This window comes from Gadus chalcogrammus, chromosome 8, assembly GCF_026213295.1.
Source record: "Gadus chalcogrammus isolate NIFS_2021 chromosome 8, NIFS_Gcha_1.0, whole genome shotgun sequence".
Classification (NCBI taxonomy): domain Eukaryota; kingdom Metazoa; phylum Chordata; class Actinopteri; order Gadiformes; family Gadidae; genus Gadus; species Gadus chalcogrammus.
Genome location: NC_079419.1, coordinates 25,922,075 through 25,948,825, shown reverse-complemented (window position 1 = coordinate 25,948,825; position 26,751 = coordinate 25,922,075). Strand labels below are relative to the sequence as shown.

General features: G+C 38.5%; 2 protein-coding genes across 2 annotated transcripts; one reads left to right on the top strand and one right to left on the bottom strand.

The window, feature by feature from the left end:
• Positions 1-6,822: 6,822 nt before the first annotated feature.
• On the bottom strand, positions 6,823-16,026 carry LOC130387319 (uncharacterized). Its single transcript, XM_056596345.1, has 4 exons — positions 12,328-16,026; positions 10,616-10,723; positions 10,179-10,386; positions 6,823-9,345 (listed from the first exon to the last, which is right to left on the bottom strand). The coding sequence occupies exons 1-4, from the start codon at positions 12,507-12,509 to the stop codon at positions 8,881-8,883; spliced, it is 963 nt and encodes a 320-aa protein (XP_056452320.1). The 5' UTR covers positions 12,510-16,026; the 3' UTR covers positions 6,823-8,880.
• On the top strand, positions 11,054-18,242 carry LOC130387320 (ADP-ribosylation factor-like protein 6-interacting protein 4). The gene is made up of 4 exons (XM_056596346.1): positions 11,054-13,035; positions 14,668-14,781; positions 17,268-17,469; positions 17,789-18,242. Exons 1-4 carry the CDS (start codon positions 12,903-12,905, stop codon positions 17,841-17,843), a joined length of 504 nt encoding a protein of 167 aa, XP_056452321.1. The 5' UTR covers positions 11,054-12,902; the 3' UTR covers positions 17,844-18,242.
• The last annotated feature ends 8,509 nt before the right edge of the window (positions 18,243-26,751 follow it).

Here is a 26,751-nt window from a genome sequence, read left to right as displayed (position 1 = left end):
TAGTATACTTTAGTGTATTACAAGTATAATTCAATTATACAAAAGTTAGTACAAGTATACTTTTACTTTTTGTGCTTAATTTAAAGTATACTTAACATATACTTTTAAAAAGTGTACTTCACAATAGATGTCATTAAATTCAACTTTAACGTACTTAAAAATAAGTATACTAATTCTGCAATACTTAAAGTGGTATTGCTTTGTACTTTTAAAAAGTATACTTTATTTTAAGTTTATTTAAATTGTACCTAAATGTACTTAGAAAAAGTATACTAAATTGCAAATACTTATAGTGGTAATTTAGTGTACTTATAAAAAGTGTACTTTATTGTAAGTGTATTGTAATTTGTACCTAAGTGTACTTCTGAAAAGTACACTCATTTTCAAGTATTTTGGAATTCACTATTAAAATACTTTTTTAAAGTGTAATTTAATTTCACTTCATTAGAAGTGTATTGAAGTATACTTCCGTAAAGTTCACTTTAATTTAAGTTAATTTTAAGCTGTATTTCAGTATACTTAGAAAAAGTATACCAAGTTGCACATACTTAAAGTGGTATTTTAGTGTACTTCTGAAAAGTAAACTTTGTTTCAAGTCCTTTGTAATACACTATTAAAATGCTTTATTAAAGTATACTTAAATTTCCCTTTATTAGTAGTGTATTTAAGTATACTTCCTTACAGTTCACTTTAATGCAAGTTAATTTTAAGCTGTATTTCAGTGTACTTAGAAAAAGTATACTAAATTGCAAAAACTTATAGTTGTCATTCAGTGTGATTCTGAAAAGTACACTTAGTAATACACTATTAAAATGCTTTATTTTTAGTATACTTTAATTTCACTTCATTAGAAGTTTATTTAAGTATATTTCCATAAATTCCACTTGTAAGTTGATGGAATGGGTTATTTCATACATCATCACAACCAAAGTGTTGAATTAATCAAAAAATTACAGATAAATAATACTGAAATGGCTACTTTTACTAGCTCCAACGACTAACTATTAAAGAAAATGCAATAATGAGGGCTACCCCAAGGTTGCTCCTCAGTAGCTTTATTATATATGCTATATATGTCAGACGTTTTAAAGTTAGGTGTTGTTGAATGTATGTTTGTATTAATATTTAAATTAAAGTTTTGGTTTGTACAATTTAAGTGTTTTTTGTCATGGAACAAAATAGCACCCATGGAGTGTACTAAAATGGTACCAGAAAGAAGTGCATGTGAAGTATAATAGTGATGTATTGTAAGTATATTTCTGTAGTATTTATAAAGTACTTAGCAGTATAACAGTATTGTACTTAAAATACCCTTAATATACGCTTCCACTTTACATTATAGTACAATAACTATACTTTAAGTACATGCCTTTGATGCTTAAATTGTGATAAAAATGTACTATAAATCAATATTAAATACTTGTATTAACATAATTGTCATGGCCACTGTTGTGGTGCTGTGTATTCTGCCCCTGTGTTGGCCACGCCCCCTGTCTGTCTCTGCCTTGCCTGCCACTCAACTGCTCACACCTGGCCTGCATCGTCTCATCAACTCCCCTACAAATACACCTGGTTTCCCTGCAGTCATCACCAGATCGTACTTCGTGTTACCGTGGTAGTTACTCGTTCCTGGCTCCAGTGTATCTCTCTAGTGTTCTCTCTTGTGGAATTCTCGTGCCTCACCTTTGTTTTCTCTCACCTATAGTTTTTGGATTGTCACCTGCAGTCTTCACTCCCTCCAGCCCGATACGCCCCACTCCAACCAACCTCCTGCTTCACTCCTAGCTGAACCAAATAAACCTGTTCACCGTCACTCCAACTCCTGTCCTGTCTCTGTGTTCTGCTCTTGGGTCCACTAGCAAACGCTACCCTAACAATAATGGCACACTTAAAAAGTACTAAATATAGTCAGAATGTGTATTAGCTTCTCTGCGGTGCACAGCTAGCAGGGTAGTGCTAGCACAGCTATTGTTTATCTTTATTTTTTCCTTTTATTATTGTTATTTAGTTAACTTGTTAAAGAGTGTGACTAAAAATAATTCTCTGGGGTCAGATGATCCAAATTTGAATAAAAATGTTACGATGAAGAGATGTTGTTTAAGATGTTGTTAAAGATGTATTTAAATGTACTTTATTATGCACATTTTCCCTGTCATGCCGTGCATGTTAAAAATAAACTTTTTTTCTACCGCAAATATTTTTTATGTTTACTTAAAAGTAATTTGAAATTCAAATTAATTATAGAAAAAATATACTTTCTGTGTACTGTTGAAGTGTACTTTAAATGTGCTAACAATATACTTAGTATACTAATGATATATCATGAGTGCTACTTTAGACATACTAAAGTACAACTTAGTGTACTTATCTGTACTATTTTGAGACAACATTAAGATGAACTATAGTATGCTTTAGTACAACTTTTTAATTTTTATTTGTTTTTTGTAAATATATTTAAAATACAATGCAATACATTATGATTAAATTAGAAATATACTTACAGTATATTCTAAATGTATTAATAGTCATCTTAAAAGTGGATTTAAGTATACTTTAAATCGAACTAAAGAACATTATAAATAAGTACAGTATTAGTAGAGAAAAGTGTACTTAAGTATATTTAAGTTAATCTTAATGGTGTCTCAAAATAGTACAGTCAAGTACACTAAGATGTAGCAGGGGTTGACACTAACGGTTGCCCGCTTGCCCGGGGCAAGTAAAAAAAATGTTTGGGCAAGTTGAGATTTTTTCTGGTTGCCCGAACGGGCAAGTGGATTTTGGGTGAATGTTAATATAAAAGCTATTTATTCAAATGTTTTTAGAAACTGCAGAACAACCTTTTGTTCCGCAAAACCACACAAAATAGAAGTATTTGCAATTGATCAGCGCGCTGTCTTCTCTTCTCTCGGAAAGCGAGTTAACAGACACGCATCGCTTCAGTGCGAATATAGCCCCGCCTTCTGTTACTCACTCGCAGTGCGGTCTCTGGCAGTGATTCGCTAAAGGTTAGCCAACACAGCTAGCATCTCAAGTGCAGCACCTCCGCGAACGGTTTAGGTAGAAGTTAAATGGAAGTGATGGAGGAGTGCAGTTTGGAAGTACTTTGGATTGAGGCAAATTATCAAGGAAAGTCAAGAACACGGTTTTGTGTTTCATAACTGTGCGCATGCGCACAGCAATAGCGATCTTTTTCACGAAATTGGACCCTCACAAACTACTGTATATATTACATGAAAGCTGAGCCTCCACTTATTCCAACAGTCCAAACCATATCATTCTGTGACTAAAACTCGCAAATAACAACCTAAGAAGAAACATCCCCTTTTCTTTTAACAACCAAAAATGATTACCTTTGTGATTTTTGTCCACAAAGTTGATTCTGTTCGAATAAAACCACCATAAACAGATTAACCAGTAGCCTATCTGGGCCAAATTTTGCAACTTAACATGGTGTTTTCAGTCAATGAATAAGAGAAGGTTTCTTAGGAAATAGGTAAATTGCCTTCAATCAGAAAACATATTCTTCAGCGCAATCTAGTGGCCATATATTTATTTGCGAGTGTTTGGCTTGGTGCATTCGATTGCCCTGAACTTTAAATAGAGGTGTCAAGTGTCAAAATTGTAAGATATCTACCTTATTTGTGTCTCATAGTAAGACAGCGCTCCAAACTGATAACGACCAACTGATACTGATAATTATTTCAGGTGGAAATGTTATCTTCCACTTATGCTGTGTTCCATGGCTTTATTCACTTTAACCAAGTTTTATCCCCATTGAATATTTCACTTGCACAACAATCTTTCTTTTGGCCCAAAGATGACATTATCGTCCTTGCAGTTGTGGAGATATAATCTTAAAAACGTTTCCCCTGATATCGAAAATGGTATAGAATATCGATCTTTTTCCAGGAATAGTGTTGAAGTTAGAAAATCCAGTATCGTGACTGACAACCCTAATAGAAACACGTGTGATTATTCAAACGCGTGTTATTATTATTATTCAGTTAGAGCTACAAGAAACTTGAAAGTTAAAAAAGACATATCTTTGCTACTACCTCTGACATTTAGTTATGTACATTTGCATCAAATCATGCAGGTCTACATATAACTTGGCGATAGCTTTAATAGGTTGCAACTGGACTGAAATCACTTCATGACACGATGTGACCGCTCGATAAATAAGTAAACAAAGAGAAGTTGGTTGTTTTTAAACACATGTGTGGAAGCTAACATTCAGCTTCAGTCTGAGCTAGGATGATTTTTCTGAGCCCCCCCAAAACCAGGCCGGGTGCCTGGCAAAAAGAGGCCGGTTCACGATTCTGATTATAATTTGGGCAAGTGAACATTACATTCGGGCAAGTTGAACCTGACCTGTACTTGCCCGATGGGCAAGTGCTTTTGAAACCTTAGTGTCAACCCCTGTTTTAGTATATCTTAAGTAGCAATAATGATATATCATCAGTATACTAACTACGTTTTTAGTACTCGAAAATAACACACTTTGAGTACAATAATTTTGTGCTTATGAAGTACACTAAGTGTGCTTAAATTTAGTATGTTAAAGTATACTTTTTTTTCGCCTGGGTATCCCTGTCGTCAACACTTTTCAGTGGCTTCAGACAGCCTGCATTGGCAAGATAGTCTTGGAGAGGTTCAGTTGACTGGGTGAGTTGATTCTGAAACCTAAAAATGATTAACAGTTTATTTTTTAAAAATCAGATAAAATTCTCATCCAAATTCCAGTTAAACATTATTCCAGTGACTACTTTTAGCTCAAAACTCAAATTTTCTCATATTTCAACACTGCTTTGCTAGAGGTGATTGTAACTTTGACGTTAGTGGCTTATAACGTGCCAGTGATATGATTTTACTTTTAATTGGGTAAGACTACTTCAGTCCAATGAACGCAACCTGGGCACTTCGTCACATCCAAAATGATATCTTGTGGCAGATGCATAATACCACAGTGTAAAACGGATATAAACTGATCCATTTAACGGAATTGGGGGCACAAATGATAAGACAGATAGATAGAGAATGCTGAATATGATGAAATGAAAATGCAACAAACCTTTTGTATTTTCTCACGGATTTCGGAGTCGGCGATGTCCCCAAGGTTTGGTCTAGATTTCTCTGGCCCTTGAACTATGCAGTCAAACAGTGTTTGGGACAAGAAATTTGGTGAAGGCCCTCCATGTACCAGACTTACTGCAATAGCCCTTCCTGTAACAAAGTATCGGTCCTCTCTGACAGCTGAAAAAAAGAGGTAGAATTTAGGTAGTGTTAGCATAACCTTTTAACTGTTGCCATGGAAATGTCTTAAAGTCACAGTTTGTAATCTGAGTTTGGCACCCTCTTTGGTACCAGGGTAGCCACTAGGCCTGCAGCGGATTCGAATTGTATCCGAATCCGTTCGGTTCGTTTACCACAGTTCGGAGCATTCTGGAGATCCGCGGATTTCGGTTTCATGAAGGCATTGCCTTGTGTAGCGTATTTTGCCTACTGTAGCCTACGTCCGATACAAAGGGTGTTTAGGACCCAGCGGAATGCATTCTCTCCAGTGCTGCCCGAGCCAATGAGACTTTTCCCGCCCCTCCCTTCATCCTGTCAGCGTTCAAAACAAACTGGGCTTTTCAAGCGCACGATTCCGAAATTTAAAGAAAGTAATTGATACAATTATATTCTAAATATACGGGAGATAAATACAAACGGGTGATAATCGGGATAACGGCCTTCGAGGTCGACCGGTTCGATGGAAATAATGGACAGGTAGAGGCAACTCTGGCTTCATGCTGCGCTCGTCGCCAGAGTTCTAAGCCTCGTCGGCCGTTATCCCTTACATGTTACACTCAGTGCACCATGTTTTCAAATGCATTTAGGGGAACATTTATTGCACAAAAAAGCCTTGCAAGTTGTCTGATTGCAGTCAATTAACACATTGCAAATAGCCTGTGGGTCTCATTAATTTTTGTGTTTCTCCCCCAAACCCTCCGTCAAAAAAAAGTCCGCCTATTTACTATCACGGACATGATCCTAATCCGAACCGTATCCGAAACCGAGGCCCAAAACGGTTATCTGAACCGAACCGTGGACACACTGATCCGTTTCACCCCTAGTAGCCACACTGTCTTTTTACAGTGTTAGGCTATTATTTCAAAGGATTAAAATCACTATGAGGTTCAAAATGGAGTGGGAGCCATAATCTATTTTACAGGGTATATAATTATTTCATGAAAACCAAAAACAAGATAATGGCTACCTGATGAATCAAGAGCCAAGTTGAGGTTCCCTTCTGTTCCCTCAAACACTGAAGACTGTGCAAGAGCTTCTGTAAGCAGTCGAAGAAATTATCTTCTTGGACCACCAAGATCCACAGCTTCTTCACTTGTTCCTTTGTCGTCAGAAAATCTCACACTTATCCTGTGTGTCGGGTCAAACGAGATTCTTTTAAAGCCCCGAATGGCACCATCCAGCACAGCAACACGGTTTATGTTGAACCGGTTGACTTGGTTATGGTTGATCTTTTCACCAAGCGTAGATAAAATCTCTTGTACAGGGACACTTCCAGATGAACTTTCTTTTCTGAAAGCAAACATCAAAGGGAAAATAATGTTTAGATCACTGTTCCAACTATACGCAGTTATAGTGTAGCCATTTGTGCATACACACATCCACCTGATTTTCACTTACAGACAAGGACAGTGCTAGCTTATTATTTAACGTTGTAATAACTTTTAATCCTCACTTCAGCTAACTGTCCTGTTAATTGTAGTAATTTATAATTTTACATTGTAATGAGTTCTTATACAGAATTCACTTCAATTGGGTTAAGTTAGTATAGCAGAATAATTTAAGAGGAATTTAAAATCGCACACTGCAATAGTTTATAATGTAACTCAACTTTATACAGTGCATACTTACAATAACAATGGTGTGTTTTAGTCTAGCAAAAGTTAAAGAACAGAACAATCATCAAAATTAGCACCGGGAGCAATCAACAAGACCTCAAGTAAAATAACATTTGGTAACACTTTAGTTTGATAGTCCACTGTTGACACTCAACAAGCCATCAGTAGATATTCAGTTGCATGTCAACAGTGAATGAGTTGACATTCAACCAAACTATCTCAACTGATAAGCAACATGTATTCAACTAACTGTAAGTTAACTATAAGTTGCACTATTAGTAGATGGTTAGTTGATATTTGACAGAGCTTGTTCAACAGATAAGAAACATGGATTCAACTAACTAAGCAACATGTATTCAACTAACTGTAAGTTAACTATAAGTTGCACTATTAGTAGATGGTTAGTTGATATTTGACAGAGCTTGTTCAACAGATAAGAAACATGGATTCAACTAACTGTCTGTTAACTATAAGTTGCGCTATTAGTAGATGTTGTTTTGTACACGTAGCATGCATTCAACTAACTGTCAGTTAACTATTAGTTGCATTATTAGTAGATGGTTAGTTGATAATCAACAAAGCTTTCAACAGATAAGAAACAAGCATTCAACTAACTAAGTTAACTACACGTTGCACTATTAGCTGGTGTTTAGTTGATATTCAACAGTGAGTTAGTTGATATTCTACAGAGCTTGTCAACAAATATGTAACATGCATTCAACTAAGTGTTAGTTGACTATAGTATATTTTTCATTTCGTTCATTTATTTTTACAAAAACAGTCTGCAACAGACATTGTGCTTTTTACTACATGTTCTTTACAAATATTCAACTATCAGTTGAGTGTCAACTTCTAGTAAGTTGACTATCAACTGCTGTTATTAACCAATTCTCAACTTACGTTTCATATGGATCAACTTTCCTCCACTCACAAGGAACACATCTAATGAATGAACATTCAACCCTCTGTTGATCATATATGTTCATTGTAAAATAAAGATGAGAATATTTTATCAATCAATAGGCACCCTGTGTAGGTGACAACCTGTTGATTGTCATATGACTGTCGACAAACTATCAGTCAATATTCAACTAAGCATTAGTAGAGAGGTCTTAGGACTGTCAAATTAAAGTGAAAACAGTTTAGTGTGTGCAAACTATTAACAGAGCAAAACAGAGAAAATAGTTGACTATCAGTTGATTCTCAACAAACTATCAGTCGATATTCAATTAAGCATTAGTAGACAGGTCTTAGGACTGTCAAATTAAAGTGAAAACAGTTTAGTGTGTGCAAACTATTAACAGAGCAAAACAGAGAAAATAGTTGATTCTCAACTAACTATCAGTCGATATTCAATTAAGCATTAGTAGACAGGTCTTAGGACTGTCAAATTAAAGTGAAAACAGTTTAGTGTCTACACACTATTAACAGAGCAAAACAGAGAAAATAGTTGACTATCAGTTGATTCTCAACAAACTATCAGTCGATATTCAATTAAGCATTAGTAGACAGGTCTTAGGACTGTCAAATTAAAGTGAAAACTGTTTAGTGTGTGCAAACTATTAACAGAGCAAAACAGAGAAAATAGTTGATTCTCAACAAACTATCAGTCGATATTCAACCAAGTATTAGTAGAGAGGTCTTAGGACTGTCAAATTAAAGTGAAAACAGATGAGAACAGTAGACAAACTACAAACTAGTAACTGTACAAAATAGAGACAAGTTTTGCTCAACTGATCAGTAACACTGGATGACCGCAAAGTGAAATAAACAACTATTATTATTAAAAAAAAACTAATCTTCAACAGAACTCTTTTTACAAAGGAAGAGTTTGAAGAGTCAAAAGAACCAAGAATACTATAAACCGTTTGAACATATACAACAAAAACTTTTCTTTTAAAAATAAATTAAAACACTCCCCTTTCTCCTCTGTCCATTTCAGCTTATTTTGATCAATGCCAAGCTCTGCTTCCTATGTCTGATAGGAGCGCCTTATGTCCTTGACAAGCCTGCCAAGGACACCTTCTGAATTTTTCCTCGCTAACCAGTAGGTCCACTCAATAAAGCAGAGCTGCTCTTTCAAGGCCTTCTCCGACCCATTCCCCCGCATTCTCCAAATTTCCTTTTTATAGGTCTGCCACGCTCTCTCGAGGTTCTGAGTATGGAGTCCTGTCTGAGGGTCAACATAATGTTGGCTGTGGTTCACCCTGACATGCCTGTAGCCCTCTGTGGCGAGACCGGCATACGCTCTCCACTCATCACTAACGACGAGACTGTGACGCTTCACATGCTTTTTGATGATAGGAACAAGGGTCTCCTTATTTCGTCTCTGCACAAGGCGAAGAATAGGACGCCTGTCAGACCGTTTGATTTGGAGCATTCCAAAGACCCATGTCCTTTTTCTCCTCCAGCTGTTCCCGAAGCGCCCTCTTCCGTACTGCCAAAACACAATATTAATGTTATAAAATAAATAATACCCTACAGTCAAACATATACATAATCAATGTTATATTACTGCCAGTGAGAAGTAGGATGATTATGCTAATTTCCAAATGATATAAATAATGGAGTAATATAAAAACTTTTGTTTTTTTAAGTTTGGAATGCATATTATTATTAGTATGTGTTGTTGCATGTCAACAGTGAATGAGTTGATAACTCTTTCATGCATTGAACTACCTGACAGTTACCTAGAAGTTGCATGATTACCTTGATATGATATAGCATACGGTCTAATTTTATTTCTTATTTCAACTTGCTCTACCTGAAAAAACTATAATGTAGCCCATGTTTTCTTAAGGCATAGATTGGTTATAGCAAATAGTATCAAAACACTCCGAGGCGTCTTCCATACTTCTTGAAAGATGCATACAGCACACAAGTCATGACCTTGTAACTTTTCATCGGCCCCTCCAATATGCAGATTTGCATGTGAATGCAGTACATAGTGCTATTTATTTGATTGCATTAACATCATCAAGTACTTAAATTAATATTTTTTTTCAAGTGTGGTTAAAACCATTCCAGGGAAAATATTTTGAATGGTGAGGCTTTAAATACAAATTCAGAAAATTCAGAAATTATGTTCATAGAGCCAAACTTCCACAATAATTAATCTAAAAGTAAAGCTTAAAGATTTCTCTTGAAGACAATTGATATTTCAACATTAAGTATATAATAAAATCCAAAGCAAGAACTGAGGAAAGATCAGGTTTTTGATGAGTTGAAATTGAATTACCCCATATTTAGTGAATTATATTACAAATATACCTTGCGCTTATGGCAGAACTTGCTCTCGTCAATGTGGACGATAGCGTTGACTCCACCGATTTTCTGGCCTTTTTCTTTCCTGTGCCTTTTAAGACTTTTTAGGCAAATTCTTCGCAGTTTTTTAGACATCATTGAGAGTGTAGCAGTGCTTTTAGAGATGCCATCCTGAAGCATGTCTACCTGCAGTAGCTGCAAACCCTGTGCAAATCTACAAAGAAAACAAAGATTTAATCAGAACTGTTTACATAAACAAAGAAAATATGTGCTTGTTTGATCAATCCGTAAGTCTACTTTTGTCACAAAGCTTTTTCTACTGAAAAACTACTGTTGCAACTTGCAACTATAGTTTCAGCTTAAATTGTACAAACATTTCACACTCTGAACCTAGAGCTGTAATCTGTGAAATACTGGAGTTGGAGAAAACCTAAAATGATTACCTGTGAATGTACTTCATCCATGTGAAGAGACTACAGTGTGAGTTTGAGAAAAGAGACTTGGTCCTTACACTTCTCCTCAAACGTCCACATCTTTTACGACGGCACTCCCTGAAAATTGCAAACAAATTGGACATTTAAATGATGTCTATAAGTTTGACATATAATACATTGTCTACAAACTGCTCAGCCTAAAACATTGTGGCAATGTAAATAACCCTTATTGATGATCATGTCATAAATTATAACTTGATCAAATAGATATCTTAAAACTTAAACTAGCTTGATACTACATATCAAGCTACAGGCTAATCGCTGTGTACAAGCTTATTCATCATTTCAATCATGCATTACAAAGGGGTACGATTAAGTGTATAGTTCTTCCTACTTGTTTCAGGCATATCAATTAAATATATCTAATTTCTTTTATTTTTTTATTTTTGTGAATTGATTTGAACATAATTTTTGTCTATTGTATTTTCATGCTTTTCATTTTGTTTTGTTTTTTTGATATGTCTGAAATAATAACATTAAATCAATCAAACCATTCATTAGCATTTGATTCATTACTTACATATATTACATTCAAATGGGAATTGTTAATAAGGGCTACCATACAAATATTTCAGTATTAGCATTTGTTTTTTTGGGGCGGTGTCACGTTAAAATTGTACCGGGGGCGAAAATTGTACCGGCCTACGTCTTCACAACAGATTACGTAAGGGGTTGTCCGTTGCCAGGCAGGTTTCAATTGCGCTCATGTTGCCGAAGACGAAATAATATAATACAGATAACGGATCGCGCTAGATAACACTTGTTTTTACTTTATATTTGTATTGCATTTAATTGTTTAATCAAATTTAGCTAGTTTACTGAGTGTTTAATGTGTTCATAGTCTAGCTAGCTTGTGTTAATTTAATTTCCTTAATTAAATTTAGAGAATAGATTATAGGTAATAGATAGATAATAGATAGGTAGATAGGTGAGCAGGCATTAACTGTTTATTATTATTATTCACGTTATCCCCATAACATTTAGCTATTACTGTGTAGGGAAATAGATAAATACAATGCAATACAATACAAATATAAAGTTAGGAACGCTAATAAATGTAATTTGTAAAATAAGTGTTATCTGTCTTGTCGCGCTCAATGAACGAGTTCGCGAATGTTCAAGAACCTTCCACGTCATTCGACGCAATCCCCCGTTGCGATCGTCTGTTGCCAGGCAGGTTTGGAATGGATTACTATGGATGGCGTAGGCCGGTACAATTTTCGCCCCCGGTACAATTTTTAACGTGACAGCCCCAAATCCTATGGCCCCAAAATCAGTGTATCTTCCGTTCAATCCACATCCGTTTGGAAATCAAAACACGAACAACGAAAAGTGACTTTTTAAAAAATCATCCTCGTTGGGATAGCTTGACCAGAAATTCATCACATGTATTGCTCTTTTAAAACATGTATACCGGTGTAATAGTCTCTGTATGAGCTTTTACCAATAATAAAGTCGAGAGAACAGTTTGGGAAAGCTGAGCGGTAGGGCAACCGCCTCCCCTCTTTGAAATGAAGGGACAAGGGAGGCGACCAGCTGCTGCGCGGTGGAGGCGCGGAAACTCGCAATAATATCATATTCCAACCTAAATGGTTGTGCCGATTGCCAAACAACTGATGGGCCCATGAGTTAACAATAATTAATAACATTAGCACACTTACCAGATGTGGAGATCTGTGGACTGTGTGTAGTAGACCATCTTCATTTTGTGTCTGCAGTTTTTGCATTTCACTTTTCTTTGCAGCAACCTTTTCTTTTGCAACCATGTTATCAACTTGAATGATGTTTTTTTTGACTCCTTGACATTCACTTTTCTCAAAAGTGTTCCCACAATCGAAGCCATAGCACCGGTGGTCAGAGGAAATAACTGATGTTACTGGCCCTGATTTGAAAATCTGGCGCACTTTTCTGTTATTAGTTCAATATGTGGAGGTACGCTTGATTTTTACATCGATACACCTCCCACCGCAAAGGTTGGGCTGATTCCCTGGTTGATGCCTGACTCAATCATAATAATCAAGCGCTTCTACCGTCCGATTGGCTAAGCCGCACCGCCAACTCGGTGCCGTTGAAACTTGAAAGAAGCTATTAGTCCGCGCAAAATAAATTGGATCTTGTCGCTATGGTAAGTATCAACCCTCTCTCAACAGTTATTGTTTTATTTCGAAAGCAGTCGCCATTACTTGTATGTGTGAACCACTTATGTTAGGCCTATCTCTTGTTTCAGTACCAGCATATGATTTTTCACCAGTTAAGATCTGCCACGCCTGGAAATATGAATCTGCCTATGGTGGAAAGGCCTGAGCGCTCTACCCGGGCAAAAGGACAGCGGGGGACTGAAGGAGAAAGCTCCGATATGCCTACTGCTGGTAAGTTGGGTTGACACATTTGTAAAGTTATTGTAATACTCAAACAGCTTCTGGCCGGGCTCGGCAAGAGCTAGTAACGTTAGCTTTGCTTAGCTGGGGGGTGACGACGTTAATAGCTGCTTGGCGACATCGTAGACTTTTCTTCCCGTCTCGATATTCTCATACTTTGGCGCATGTAGCAGTGTTGCGGGTGGTCATTGCCAACTGAATAATAGAGGATTGTCTGGATATCAACCAAAGGCTCATAATTAGCTTTAGACCATGAACCATAAAATTGTGGGACTTTTTATTAACGCCACCACAAGCGTTTAATTGCGAGACGGTGGCGAGACTACTTTTCAAAGTAATAATTCAGCTGCAAATAAGCAACTGTATTTCACCAAAAACAGAAGCCCTTACCAGTGATATTTATCTACATAATTTTTGCAGGTTTTTGTCTCGTGTGACCTGTGCGCCTATGAGCGCCTATCAAGGCGCATTTTAGTGTCATCAGATGGTATTACTCATGCATTTAGTGGTGTAACTTAAGGTGTATTCACACATGGAAAGTCCGTTGGTTCACTTGCTTTGGTCCAGACCAAATAGAATTTAGATATTTTTTGTTTGGTGTGGTCCACTTTCATACTGCCCCTTTTGCAAGTGAACCAGCATTACGAAGCAAAACCACACGTGATCTGAGGTCATTCATTCATTGGACAGACATTCTGGGGTGGAGAGAAGCAGGAAGATCGAAATAAAAACTGCGAAATATATCATTGATATAATATGGGGTGAAAAAAAATAAAAATGCCTACATCTAGCCTATAAATAAAGAAGAAAAACATCAAATTATTGTTGTTTCATATGGTTATAATATGTAGCCCTATGTCAATGCCACGTTATGTGGTTTGTAGCCTACGATGTGAAACATAATGTATAGCCTACTGTATTTTTGCTGCTGGACGCGCGGCTCGCGAGAAGAATAGGCTCAAGCTGAAACACAGCTGATTTAGCTGTGTATCAGCTGGGTGTCAGTTCGGCGCAGTTCAGCTCCAAACTGACACTGGGACAGTATTGACGGTCCCGTTGGGAAGAAAAATAAAAACACACACACTTCATGCAAAGCGCAGCGTGAACCTGTTGGAACTGTAGGCTACGGGAGACGCTCCTCTCCATCTGATCGCTGAACATATCAGCATGTGTATTATGGCAAAAATCATAATCATAATCACGATTATTTTGATTGACAGTGTAATCACGATTATTAAAGACAATATCCACAGTATTCAGGTGCCTAAAACAGGCGTACTCTGGAACCACGCTATGTAAAACACATCCAGAGAGAGGAGGATTGTGCAGAAAAACACACCAACACATATTATGGTGGGGAAGAATTGATCCTTGTGTGGGATTATTTTTGTTGGACTCCGAGTTGCCGGACAGTGGCAGGTGCAGATTCATGTGCTTCATGAGGAGATTTGAATTTCTTCTATGCTTGTCAGTGTGTCCAGTCGAGACTTCAGTAGTATGTTTTATAGATCAACATTTTACTTTTCCTACAAGTTTGCCTCATATACTCTACTAACATGAATTTGTTATCTATCATGTCATATGTTGCAGTTGTTAATATGGAAAATATTATTTTTCAACGAGGCAAAGTCCAATGGAAGAAGCGGTCAGAAGAGCTGCAGACCCGGATAGAGTTGCTGGAGGAGGAGAATGCTTTACTGAAGCAACAGCTTGAGCAAAGGCCTTCAGCAGAGCAAGGTTTGTAAAGCTAGAGTATAGTATTACCTGAGGACTTCAATACAGTTTTTTATGATCGCTTAACCACAGTGGGCACAACTGGAGCGACACGTGCAAAACTCAGCATGCAGTTCCTGTGGACCAACCACTAGCTAATTTTTCATTGCTTAAACACAATTTTCAGAACTCTACACACTTATCTCATGGCTTATATCACAACCTGCACAACACTGTGGATTTTCAGCACTTTGATCAAATGCTAACACACTGCTGTCACAACTGTAAACCACACATTCAAAACAGAATGGACTTCATCCTGGTGCATTTTAAACACTGTGGATTAGGGCTTTGACTTCGAACTTCGTAATTCGAATATAATTCGAATATCAAAAAATAAATCAACGAATATTAGGCAGCCCTTAATATTCGAACCTGTTATCGGCAGGCCAAGAGGAGAGACGTCGGAGAACCCGACGCAGTCTATTCATAATATTGTAATGACCACGGAAGAGGCAGTGAATGAAGTATTGATTAGACAGCGATTTATCAGAAACCCAATAAACCGTTGGAACACACAAGACCGGTAACCATAGCAACGCCGGTAAACAAACCTTGCAAAACCCAATCCAGGGCTGAATCCGAATACTCATACTTATAGTATGCATTTTGTAGTACGCCACAAATATAGCGCGTCCGAATGCTCAGTACGCATTGTGTAGTACAGAAAACGTTAAAGAATGCGTACTACCCATTGGTACTACCGCCACAGTATACAACGGTAGGTCACTACGCTATCTCACAATGCAACCGGAGTCTGGTAACGAACGAAGAAATGATGGCTGACCCGACACTACCAACAGCGGCTTAGAAAGACGTCGTAGAAAGCGGCGAAAAAAGAGTCATTAAAAAGAGTAAAAAAGTAAAGTAAGTCATCAAGTAAAAAGAGACATTTTTAATTTTATAGCAACGATGACAAGACGGAAAACAGGTAACTTATCAAGGTAGTTTTGCCGGCATCTGAGGGGAGATACGTCATCTCAAAACATTCGGTGGAGTTTCGGCGGTGTTCGGAAGCTTTCAGAAGCGTTCTACACATAGCTGTAGACTGTACTACACTTGAAAGTGTAGTATGGTCTTCAGCTATGCGTAGAACGCTTCTGTTCAGTAGACACTGAACAGATATAGTATGTACTAAGTATTTTGATTCAGCCCAGGTCTTACTGAAGGCATTAAATGGTCAAAATACTATTAATAAATATTCGAATATATTCGAATATTAATATTAATAAACAAACAAACTTCGAATATGATTTTTGGGCAAAAGTCAAAGCCCTACTGTGGATTGCTATTTCAACTGAAACACAAGGTGTCTTGTTTTAGACTTGTGAGTGAACATATACAGTATATAGGGAAAGTGCAAAAATACTTTCTTTTGGAAATGGACCAAGGAAGAAAGGTTGGTGAAGGGAGAAGAGTGGCAGTGAGAGTGTGGATGTGTTCTGAGTGACATTATGTGTCATCGCGATGAGGCTGGTTAATAGTGTTTACTGCTCTGAGCCTATTTTGCAGGTGAAGTGAACTGTTCAGCTCCAGTGACTGTTGGTAGTGCAGACTGTAGTTAGATTTTTGCACATTGAGCTCCAGTTGTGACCACAACTGGAGCTCAATGTGGGTTTTTTTCAGGTTAGCGATCGAAAAAAAACTGTAATGTATGTGGCTTCACTACAACAACCACAATATTGGAGTTCACCCATTGTATGAGGGTCTCTCTACGTCACAACATCTGATAGACATCAGCATATCAGGTGGGCACTATTCACACCTGCGCCTTACAGGCGAACGCTGCAAAGCCAGCCAGCTGCGCTCTTTTAAAAATTACACAACTGTTACGGTAACACCCTTAACTCTACCGGCAGTGGTTCGGAATGAGGAGGACACCGATTCTTGACAGGCTTACTTTATTCCCGTTGCACTCACTTTACAGTTGGTTGCATTAGCTTATGCTGCTTTCTCTCGCTTGCATTCACACACCCAGACACATGCTACCGCTCCATCTCCTCGCTCGTCCATTCACTCACTGAAATCCCTCAAACAACAACACACTGCCATTCTCGCTCACTCACTCAGGCTACTCTGTCTCATAACACTACTATCAAGATACATCATCTACTTCCGAATTGCCCTCCAACAATTTAAAATCAGAAAAATCCTCCACCTCAAACAACACATCTGTGTGACATATGAGCTCACATCGTGTAGCGATAGTGCCCTTAGACTCTCTGTCACTCTGCTTTTTAAGGAAGTTATATCATTTAGATCTTCCTGAGTGACAGCTAGATTAACCCAGTGTCCTTTACAGCCACCTCCTTCCTAACTGAGCCGTCAGAACCTTGGTCAGAACGCATTTTTCAAAATTGTGCAGTGTGACAAGTTATGCTGAGACTGGGGGTAAAGTTACCCTTAAAAGTTGTTTTAAGTGCTTTTTTCTGCTTTTCGTCATTTCCTAGGTGACACAGTGGACAACACTAACACCGAACCAGAGTCAAACACTGACGCAAGTAGCAGCTCCAGCACAGACTCAGATTCCAGCAGCAGCAGCTCTTCCTCCTCTGATGGCCGAAAGAAAAAAGAGGAAGCACAAGAAAAAAGCAAAAAAAAGGAGCAAAAAGTCGAAGAAGTCGAAGAAGTCAAAGGCCAAAGGATATCGTGGTAAAGTAAATTATATAATTGTCCTGTATTTCTTTAGGTTCAGAAATTACATATACAGTGCTGCTTGAAAGTTTGTGAACCCCTTGACCATTTTGGAATTGTATTGTGTTTAACCATTATTAACTCATTTTTTATCAATACCAGTACTTTTTTTTGAAATAACAGAATTGTTTATCAATTCAACATTTTTCTTTTCCGGAAATCAATTGTTAAAACAGATCAAACAAATGATTTGCCAACTGTTGAGCAGTATCGACCAGGTAAACACAATCAGGTGGGCCAAATTGAGTGATGAAATGGATTTTTTTTCCATTTTCAGTGACAACCATATCGGATGTGGTGAAGCGGTACCGCCAGGTCCTTCGAATAATTGAAAGGGGACACACAATGTCAAGGGCATTCGTAAAGGCAGGCGTCTCAAGAAATGCTGTGAAGGACACCGCCGCAATCGCGGAACTGTACATAGCTGACAGAAGTGTCCTGGAGGAGATAAAGGGAAAAAAGACGCTCCTCCATTTAGCAAAGGTCTGCGACTCAAAAATAGTTGGAGACCTTTCTTTGAAGATTGAAGAACTTAAAAAGAAAAAAAAACTGATACCATTCACCAAAAGAGGCTGAGGCTGAAATGGACAGAGGAGAAAGGGGAGTGTTTTCATTTATTAAAAAAATAAATAATGTTTTTGTTTTATTTGTTCAAACGGTTTATAGTATTCTTGTTTCTTTTGACTCTTAGTTTATTTAAAAAAAAAAAAAATGTTTTTGTTTTATTTGTTCAAACGGTTTATAGTATTCTTGTTTCTTTTGACTCTTAGTTTATTTAAAAAAAAAAAAATGTTTTTGTTTTATTTGTTCAAACGGTTTATAGTATTCTTGTTTCTTTTGACTCTTAGTTTATTTAAAAAAAATAAAATGTTTTTGTTTTATTTGTTCAAACGGTTTATAGTATTCTTGTTTCTTTTGACTCTTAGTTTATTTAAAAAAAATATATATGTTTTTGTTTTATTTGTTCAAACGGTTTATAGTATTCTTGTTTCTTTTGACTCTTAGTTTTTTTAAAATAATAAAGTTGCTTTCTTCTCTGATATGCTGCTTATGTGTTGTTTATTTCACTTTGCGTCATCCAGTTTTACTGATCAGTTGAGCAAAACTTGTCTCTATTTTGTACTGTTACTAGTTTGTAGACCGCTACTGTTCTCAACTGTTTTCACTTTAATTTGACAGTCCTAAGACCTCTCTACTAATGCTTAGTTGAACATCGACTGATAGTTTGTTGAGAATCAACTATTTTCTCTGTTTTGCTCTGTTAATAGTGTGTAGACACTAAACTGTTTTCACTTTAATTTGACAGTCCTAAGACCTCTCTACTAATGCTTAGTTGAATATTGACTGATAGTTTGTCGACAGTCATATGACAATCAACAGGTTGTCACCTACACAGGGTGCCTATTGATTGATAAAATATTCTCATCTTTATTTTACAATGAACATATATGATCAACAGAGGGTTGAATGTTCATTCATTAGATGTGTTCCTTGTGAGTGGAGGGTAAGTTGATCCATATGAAACGTAAGTTGAGAATTGGTTAATAACAGCAGTTGATAGTCAACTTACTAGAAGTTGACACTCAACTGATAGTTGAATATTTGTAAAGAACATGTAGTAAAAAGCACAATGTCTGTTGCAGACTGTTTTTGTAAAAATAAATGAACAAAATAAAAATATACTATAGTCAACTAACACTTGGTTGAATGCATGTTACATATTTGTTGACAAGCTCTGTAGAGTATCAACTAACTCACTGTTGAATATCAACTAAACGCCAGCTAATAATGCAACGTGTAGTTAACTTAGTTAGTTGAATGCTTGTTTCTGATCTGTTGAAAGCTTTGTTGATTATCAACTAACCATCTACTAATAATGCAACTAATAGTTAACTGACAGTTAGTTGAATGCATGCTACGTGTACAAAACAACATCTACTAATAGCGCAACTTATAGTAACAGACAGTTAGTTGAATCCATGTTTCTTATCTGTTGAACAAGCTCTGTCAAATATCAACTAACCATCTACTAATAGTGCAACTTATAGTTAACTTACAGTTAGTTGAATACATGTTGCTTATCAGTTGAGATAGTTCGGTTGAATGTCAACTCATTCACTGTTGACATGTAACTGCATATCTACTGATGGCTTGTTGAGTTTCAATAGTGGACTATCAAACTAAAGTGTTACCTAACATTTTGTTTGATAAAAGGCAATATTTCAATACTCACATCTGGTCTTCCATGCTGGCCGATAAGGCAGTATACAGATCCTCATCTCCATCTTCATCAGATGACAGATCGATACCCGAAAGGTAGGCTCTGTAATCGGTACTTGTGGTGGTCGATTGTGGGGTACTGTCATGAACAAGGCTGCTGGCCACGGTGCTCGCCGGTGCCAGGCTGCTTGTCGCCGACATGGTGGGGTGGTCCAGCTGATCCCTGCCAGGGTTGAATAGACCGCTTGCTCTGGTGGCGACTGACCGCACCATCTCTACGTCCTCCTCCTCCTCTTCGCAGCAACTTGTATCAGAATTTTCAGGCTTAAAACGGGATAGAATTGATTGCAGTTAATATCCCATAGTCATTCTATCAACTAGCCTACAGTACCTCAAACAAAGATGCTGTAGTGGTTTTCATACATTTTGTGCAATGTATTAACTTGTGAAAGAACGATATATTTCGAAGATCTTATTGCTTGTCTGTTGTTGGGTACTTCACTAAACCAGCAGTAAAAAATTCAGCATGTCGGATTGGTTTTAAGTTATAGCCTATATGCAACTTTCGAAAATAATTACAGTACATGCACAATTAGGTTACTTTCAAACTCAGAAGTTACAGATAACACCTTTATACATACCTCAAGTTGTCGGGAGGGCCTCACATATAGAGCCTTTAATTTCAGAATTTTATGTATTAAACTGGCATCGAGTTGCTGGCCATCCCTCAACATTGGTGCAATCAGCTTGTTGCCACAGGCCATCAGTAGTTCAAAGCTGTGCGCAAACCAATTGAGTACATATCAGTGATTAGCCATTTTGAATGTTGAAGACACTTCTAGAATGTATGCAAGGAGATCCATACAATCTTGTGTAATGTTGTAATGTTTTTGGTGGAATTAACTAAATAGTCTAATAATGAATGTATTAATTATAAAGTAATTCTGTTTAGATGTCTTAAACCAGGGCTCTACCGTGCTCCCCTTTTGGGGTATATGGCTCTAAAAATGTATGTGTGCTAACAAGAAAGTTTATTTTGGAGCACTTCTACTTACTAGGATGTATGTATGTATTGTATACAGCTATACCTTAAGGGCATTTGTCCTTCTTGGAAAAAACATTATCGTTTAATTAGATAAGTAAAGGTCTCCGAATACAGACTACAGTGAATTGGAGTCTGACTGGCTCTGCTATAATGTTAACGCTACATACCTCACATCTTCGGGAATTTTCTGCTTAAAAGCGTTACGTATTTCCCGGAGAACTGCCCCATGGTCCCAGGATTTATCGAACTCGAAAGCATTTAATATATGCCCTCTTTTGTACAATTGCTGTTTCCTCCGCTGCTTGACGACTATGTCGTCTGAGGGACTGAGCAGCAAAATAACGTCCTTGTTGAACGTCCTGTGGTACGGGGTTTTCTGTCTGACTCTATGAAAAACAACACGTCAGACGAGCCCACGTTAGTGCTATCTTCCCACAAATATGCTATCGTAAATACACCTATTAGCCCCAAGCTATTACAAATTGTAATAGTTGTCACCTGTGATAAGCGGGTAAACCTCAATTTAAAGAGGAAGAGAGATATCGGTGTCGGTTGAAAACTGTATGACCCTCACAAGTTCTCGACGTCGCAAAATCGAATTCACGCAGTTCGTTTCATGACAGTTTGTACACACATAAATAAATGGCTATCTAGTACACTTAATTACGCTCTACAACTGTAATGTTTTGCACACATACCATTTAAATACCCCTTTTGGGCTGGAGCTTATGTTGCTTAAAATCCGTTATCCTGGTTGACACCGAAATTAATATTAAGTAACGTGTACCAGCGAGTGGGGGGCTAATAGGTCGGGCTACGATAGCTAACAAGCAACATTACCTTTACGTTGCTGGCTAGCCAATATTAGAACAATGCAAATTAATGGTACGGTACAGTTATCTTAAACAATAAAAAATAAACAATTATACTTACTTTTGCCTGGGTTTAGCTTTCCATGAGCTAAAAGTTGCCCTTGCTTCATAACGGGGACAATAATTCAGTAGTCCGTTGACTGGTGCGGGTTGCATGCTGCTGCTGCTAGACCCAGGTTGTTACAAAGACATAATTTCCGAATTAATTGAATTGGCAGAAGGTGTATCTAATGAGTTTGTTACGTTATTAATAAGTGAAGGCGACTGTAGTAAGTTCCTCAGTAAGGACACGGCTTCAGCGGTTAAAAGGCTATTGTCTGCCATTGACGGTTAGTGTAAGTAGTAAGTGAGATAAGGTGTAAGTGAGATAACTGACTATTAACGGTCTGATTACTGAGGTAATGTCACGCTCTTACTCGCTCTTGACGGTTGGCTCAGATTGGCGCGCTCTGGCTGTTCAAAAATGCACTCTTTGTTCCCGCCTTCCGGTTTAAATGCCGACCTTGACCTTGGAATTTCATGCACACATACCTATGAAACACTCTTACATTCACTATTGAAACGCTCTCACCGTCACTACTGAAAAAACTGGTATGAATACTACATGTGAAACGCTTGCACATCCTCATGTAAGAGCATACATACATATAACTGAAAAACGTATTCCTCAACCACCTCAGCTGACTCCTTTCTAAGTAAAGGAGCAGCGGCTCTAATCCGAGTTCCTCACGGATGGCTGAGCTTCTCACCCTATCCCTAAGGGAGACGCCAGCCACCCTTCTGAGAAAACTCATCTCGGCCGCTTGTACCCGCAATCTCGTCCTTTCGGTCATCACCCAACCCTCATGACCATAGGTGAGGATAGGAACGAAGATCGACAGGTAGATCGAGAGCTTTGCCTTGCGGCTCAGCTCTCTTTTCGTAACAACGGTGCGGTAAAGCGAACGCAATACCGCCCCCGCTGCTCCGATTCTCCGGCCAATCTCACGCTCCATAGTTCCCTCACTCGCGAACAAGACCCCGAGGTACTTGAACTCCTTCACTTGGGCAAACTAAACACGTAACGCATAATACAATCAATGGCAATGTATATTACCGCGGGGACACATGCATATTAGGATAGCATACAATACTGATAAGAAACAATGTTTATAATGTATTGCGTAGGCCCATATCATTAAATAGAACCACAGTTACCGCATATCATATGTTATAGCCTATCATACGTTTTCTTTGCCGAAATTTATTTGAGGACTCAGTATTTCTGAAGTTGTGGAAGAAAACCCCTTATTCCATGTGTGAATTAGGCCATATTATTTGGCAATAAACTAAGCCATTTGCAAATTCATGTGCATCTGTCTCATCGGAGACTGCAGACGCGCTGTCAAAATATCAACTCGTCCGATTCAAATGCGCTCATGGCTCTTAAAGGGGATGGGAGCTGGCACTCTCATTGGTTTGTTGCACGTCACGCCCAAACCACACCTACGGGTAATTAGGCTGCTTCAGACCAACCCTTTTGACACTTGCGCCGCGGCGCAAGCGTCATTTATCCGCCTGTAAAATAGCGATAGCGCCGTAGAACCGCCCACAAAGCTACTTGCGCTTTGCGCTTCCCACTTGCGTTTCAGACCGTTCAAATAGGGCCCTGTGTGTGTGAGCCGGAGGCAGAGCGGGAGAGACATAAGCAGAGTTACGAAATAGCAGGCGGCAGGCGCGGTTCGAAACTGGTGTTATTTGGAACAAATGTGCTGTAATTTCAACGCAAATTAAATTATATCGATATTGACGATATGGTCTCGTTTCATATCGCGTTTGAAAAAATATCGATATATTTTAAATATCGATATATCGCCCAGCACTATACTATACCGTACTATCCGTATTCACGAGTACGTTCATATTTCAGATGTGAGTGCTGTTCCAAATCGAGTACTCTGTGGTGCACTAACCGGAAATTACGATCACGACTGCCGCCGCGTCTCCTCCCCCGCAATAAACATCCCGCTTTGAACGGTGAACTCTTTACGCCTAGCAGCTATAAAAAGCTCTAAAAACTACAAAATGAATATTGATGCGGGCAATGTGGAAAATGCACCGACTTTGGCTCAGCCTGGCTCCGCCTCTTCCGCTACGTAGCTAAGATGGCTGCCGTTGAGTACGGAAAGTGTCCTTCGATCCACACTTCACGATTAGCCCGTTTTGAGTACGACATCCGGGTCCTTGAAGTATACTTATTTTCGCCGGATCTGAATTGGAATGTACTACGTACTCAAAATTTGGCTAGTAAGTACGGATAGTACGGGTATTGGAACACGGCACTGGCCGGAGGCAGAGAAAGCCGAGGAGCCATTTTAAAAGCAGGTCGAGGAAAGACAGGAGAGGGGGACCGGTGTTTCAGTTCAAGTCGTGACCGTGTTAAATGGTACCGTGTTAAATGGTACATTCTGAGGCTATCTTAGAGAGAAATTCTAGCTCTTGTGGTCATCCTGAAAAACTAAAATACTATCAACTTTTGGTAGACTTGTACAACTTTACCCTGTAAATAAACACGACAAATTTCAAAAATATTGGCTAAACTTTTATTAAGTAGGACAAATCACAACAGCAGCCGTCTGTTCCTGAGACTGCCCCAACGGCTCACTGCCTTGTCAAAATCAAATTGATCAATTGCAGGCCCCTCAATACTGATCCTGAGGAGGTGGTTCAGGGTAGCGTTAGTCATGGTAGACCTCCTGTGCCATGCCTCTATGGAACAAGTTTTGGGGCTCTAGAGTCAATAATGGCGACGCTATAGAAATGTTACTATTGTTGTCGTTTTCAGTTTTGCACTTTGCAGACGGTCCCTAAGCTCGCGGCTGAAAGCCGACTGCTCGTAGAAGCCAATGCAATTCACCGTTCGCTAAAGACGGCTCGTTTGGATGAAAACTATGTTGTAGCTGGTTCTCTGGGTTACTACACTTTTTTGGGGCTAATTCGGCCGTGCAGCTGCCATTTAGTTCCCTGCTACGGGTTCCCTGGTAACAGGGAACCCGTAGCAGCAGCAACCCTGTTCGACTGTTCGTTAGACCTATCATCCCTTGGACGATCTGTAGGTATGCTTTGTTGATCTGAATAAACGTTGTGTCTCAGAGTGATACTGCCTTGCGTCACATTGATTCTCGAGCTCGCTGCTTTGCTAGAGACGATCCAGAGCAAGAGACTACGCCACATCAGGCGACTGAAATGGTAGCGAAAGAGCGCATAAGTGTTTTTGGCTGGGTTGTAGGCAGTTGAGGGAAACACAACATTAGGTTTTGAATAACTGGTGTAATGGCCTCTTCTTTTGGTAAGCGAGACAAATACCATGGTCTATAATAGCATGGACAGTCGGGTCACAAGTTGATCTGGCTGCCTCCTGTTCTTAGGAAGAAGACTAGTGGTGTTTTTTAGTCCTGCAGCTGAATCAAGTCTCTGCAAGTGCCCCTGACTGCAGCCTGCAGATCGAGGAGGAGCTAAATGTGGGCGGGGTTAAACGTTTAACCCCGCCCACATCTAAGGAAACTTCCAAGCGCCCCTGACTGCAGCCGCAGATCGAGGAGGAGCTAAATGTGGGCGGGTCTAAACGTTTAACCCATGGTTTTACCCTCTCGGGCGCCATCTGGTGGCGGAGATCCGGCAGCACATTCTCAAACATCAATACAGCACAGCACAGCACGATGACTTAATATGGAAAGAAGTTCATGCATTTGATAGACTTAGACATTCCTACTTTTAACTTGTCATTTCAAATGTCTTTTTTAGTATAGACACATATTATTTCGTACCCTCAATTATATTAGCCATGTCAAATAAACCAAAGACAGAAGATTGATTTTGATTTTGATTTTCACCCCAGGCAAAAAATGTTGATCTGTAAAGAGGAAAAAAAAAAAGCTTCCATAAATGTTTGACAAAGGCAAGTATCAAGGTATTATCAAGTATCTTGCCCATAGCAAGCAACCCTGTTCCCGGTTTCCAGGTCCGTCAATTTCCCAGTGTCTAGAAAGGAAACAGATTGCGGTTCTTATAGGCACAATAACAATGCAAGATGTGAAACAGATAATTTAAATAAGTGGAGGGAATACGCTATAGTCTAGCAATAGTTGACTACAAGACTAATTAATCACATGACCTCTCACCTGTAGCCCTCCTTGCAGTCGTCGCCGTTTCCTGTCGTGCAATCGGTCTTCCTCAGACCTTAGTGATTTTATGACAACATACAGTAACTATGAAAACATTCATGTTGGACTGTTGGCAGTGCGTAAAACTGTTTTTTTTGTCATTTGATTCAAAAGTGTGATATTCAGGGCTCTTACGGCATGGGGAAGTTCTGCAGGAGAGCGAGACACCACCATCTCCTAATTTGCAGCATGTTTTCCTTTGAAGAAGGAAATGCAGGAAGATGTTAATATGTTGTAAAAATAAATAACACCTTGTACACTAAACATAATGTGTCACGATTTACACATACCTCGCTGAAATCACAATTGGCCCCCATTACAATGTACAGAGTGTACTGAAATTCAAGAGGTACTGGTTAATATAATGTCAGGCGTGTTCCCAAGGATAATTTTTTTTCAATACAAATTAATGTGGTTTTAATGTAGCAAGCAAACATTTGTACAGACAACAGCAATGCCATAACAAACTGATTAGGTCTTACCATCAAAACAAACACGCCACAGTTGTTGGAGCACCCTTGCTTTGTTAGGCCCTGAGGTGTGAACAATGTATTTTAATAAAGTATGGCAAGAAAATAGTAAAAAGTTAGCAAATGCTATTATGTAATGTCTTACCTGGACATCATTCACACCAAGCTCTCTCCAGGGGCCAGAAGAGAGGCTGTGAGCAACGTGTCTGTCAAATAATAAGCAAAGTAAATAAAAGTAACTCAACTTCAATTAACTTTTGTTTGAAAAGTATGCAGAAACGCTTGGAACAAAGCCTGAACTGAATAAGGAAGAGGTTGGAACTTCAAATAAAAAAGTTTTCATAACGGGCTTAAAAAGAACTGCCTGTCTCAAAAAAGATAAATAGTTCTGTTTCCATCTGTTTAAGGAATCAAAATACTGTAGTTGGAAT

Excerpts from the sequence above, each read along its gene's own strand:
- LOC130387319 (XM_056596345.1), bottom strand. The coding sequence starts at position 12,509 with ATGGCTTCGATTGTGGGAACACTTTTGAGAAAAGTGAATGTCAAGGAG. Across the intron at positions 10,724-12,327 it reads TCCACAGATCTCCACATCTG|GGAGTGCCGTCGTAAAAGAT; the intron begins GTAAGTGTGCTA and ends TGCAATTTTCAG. Across the intron at positions 10,387-10,615 it reads TGGATGAAGTACATTCACAG|ATTTGCACAGGGTTTGCAGC; the intron begins GTAATCATTTTA and ends TTTTCTTTGTAG.
- LOC130387320 (XM_056596346.1), top strand. The coding sequence starts at position 12,903 with ATGATTTTTCACCAGTTAAGATCTGCCACGCCTGGAAATATGAATCTG. Across the intron at positions 13,036-14,667 it reads CTCCGATATGCCTACTGCTG|GCAAAGTCCAATGGAAGAAG; the intron begins GTAAGTTGGGTT and ends TTTTTCAACGAG. Across the intron at positions 17,470-17,788 it reads AAAGGCCAAAGGATATCGTG|TGACAACCATATCGGATGTG; the intron begins GTAAAGTAAATT and ends TTCCATTTTCAG.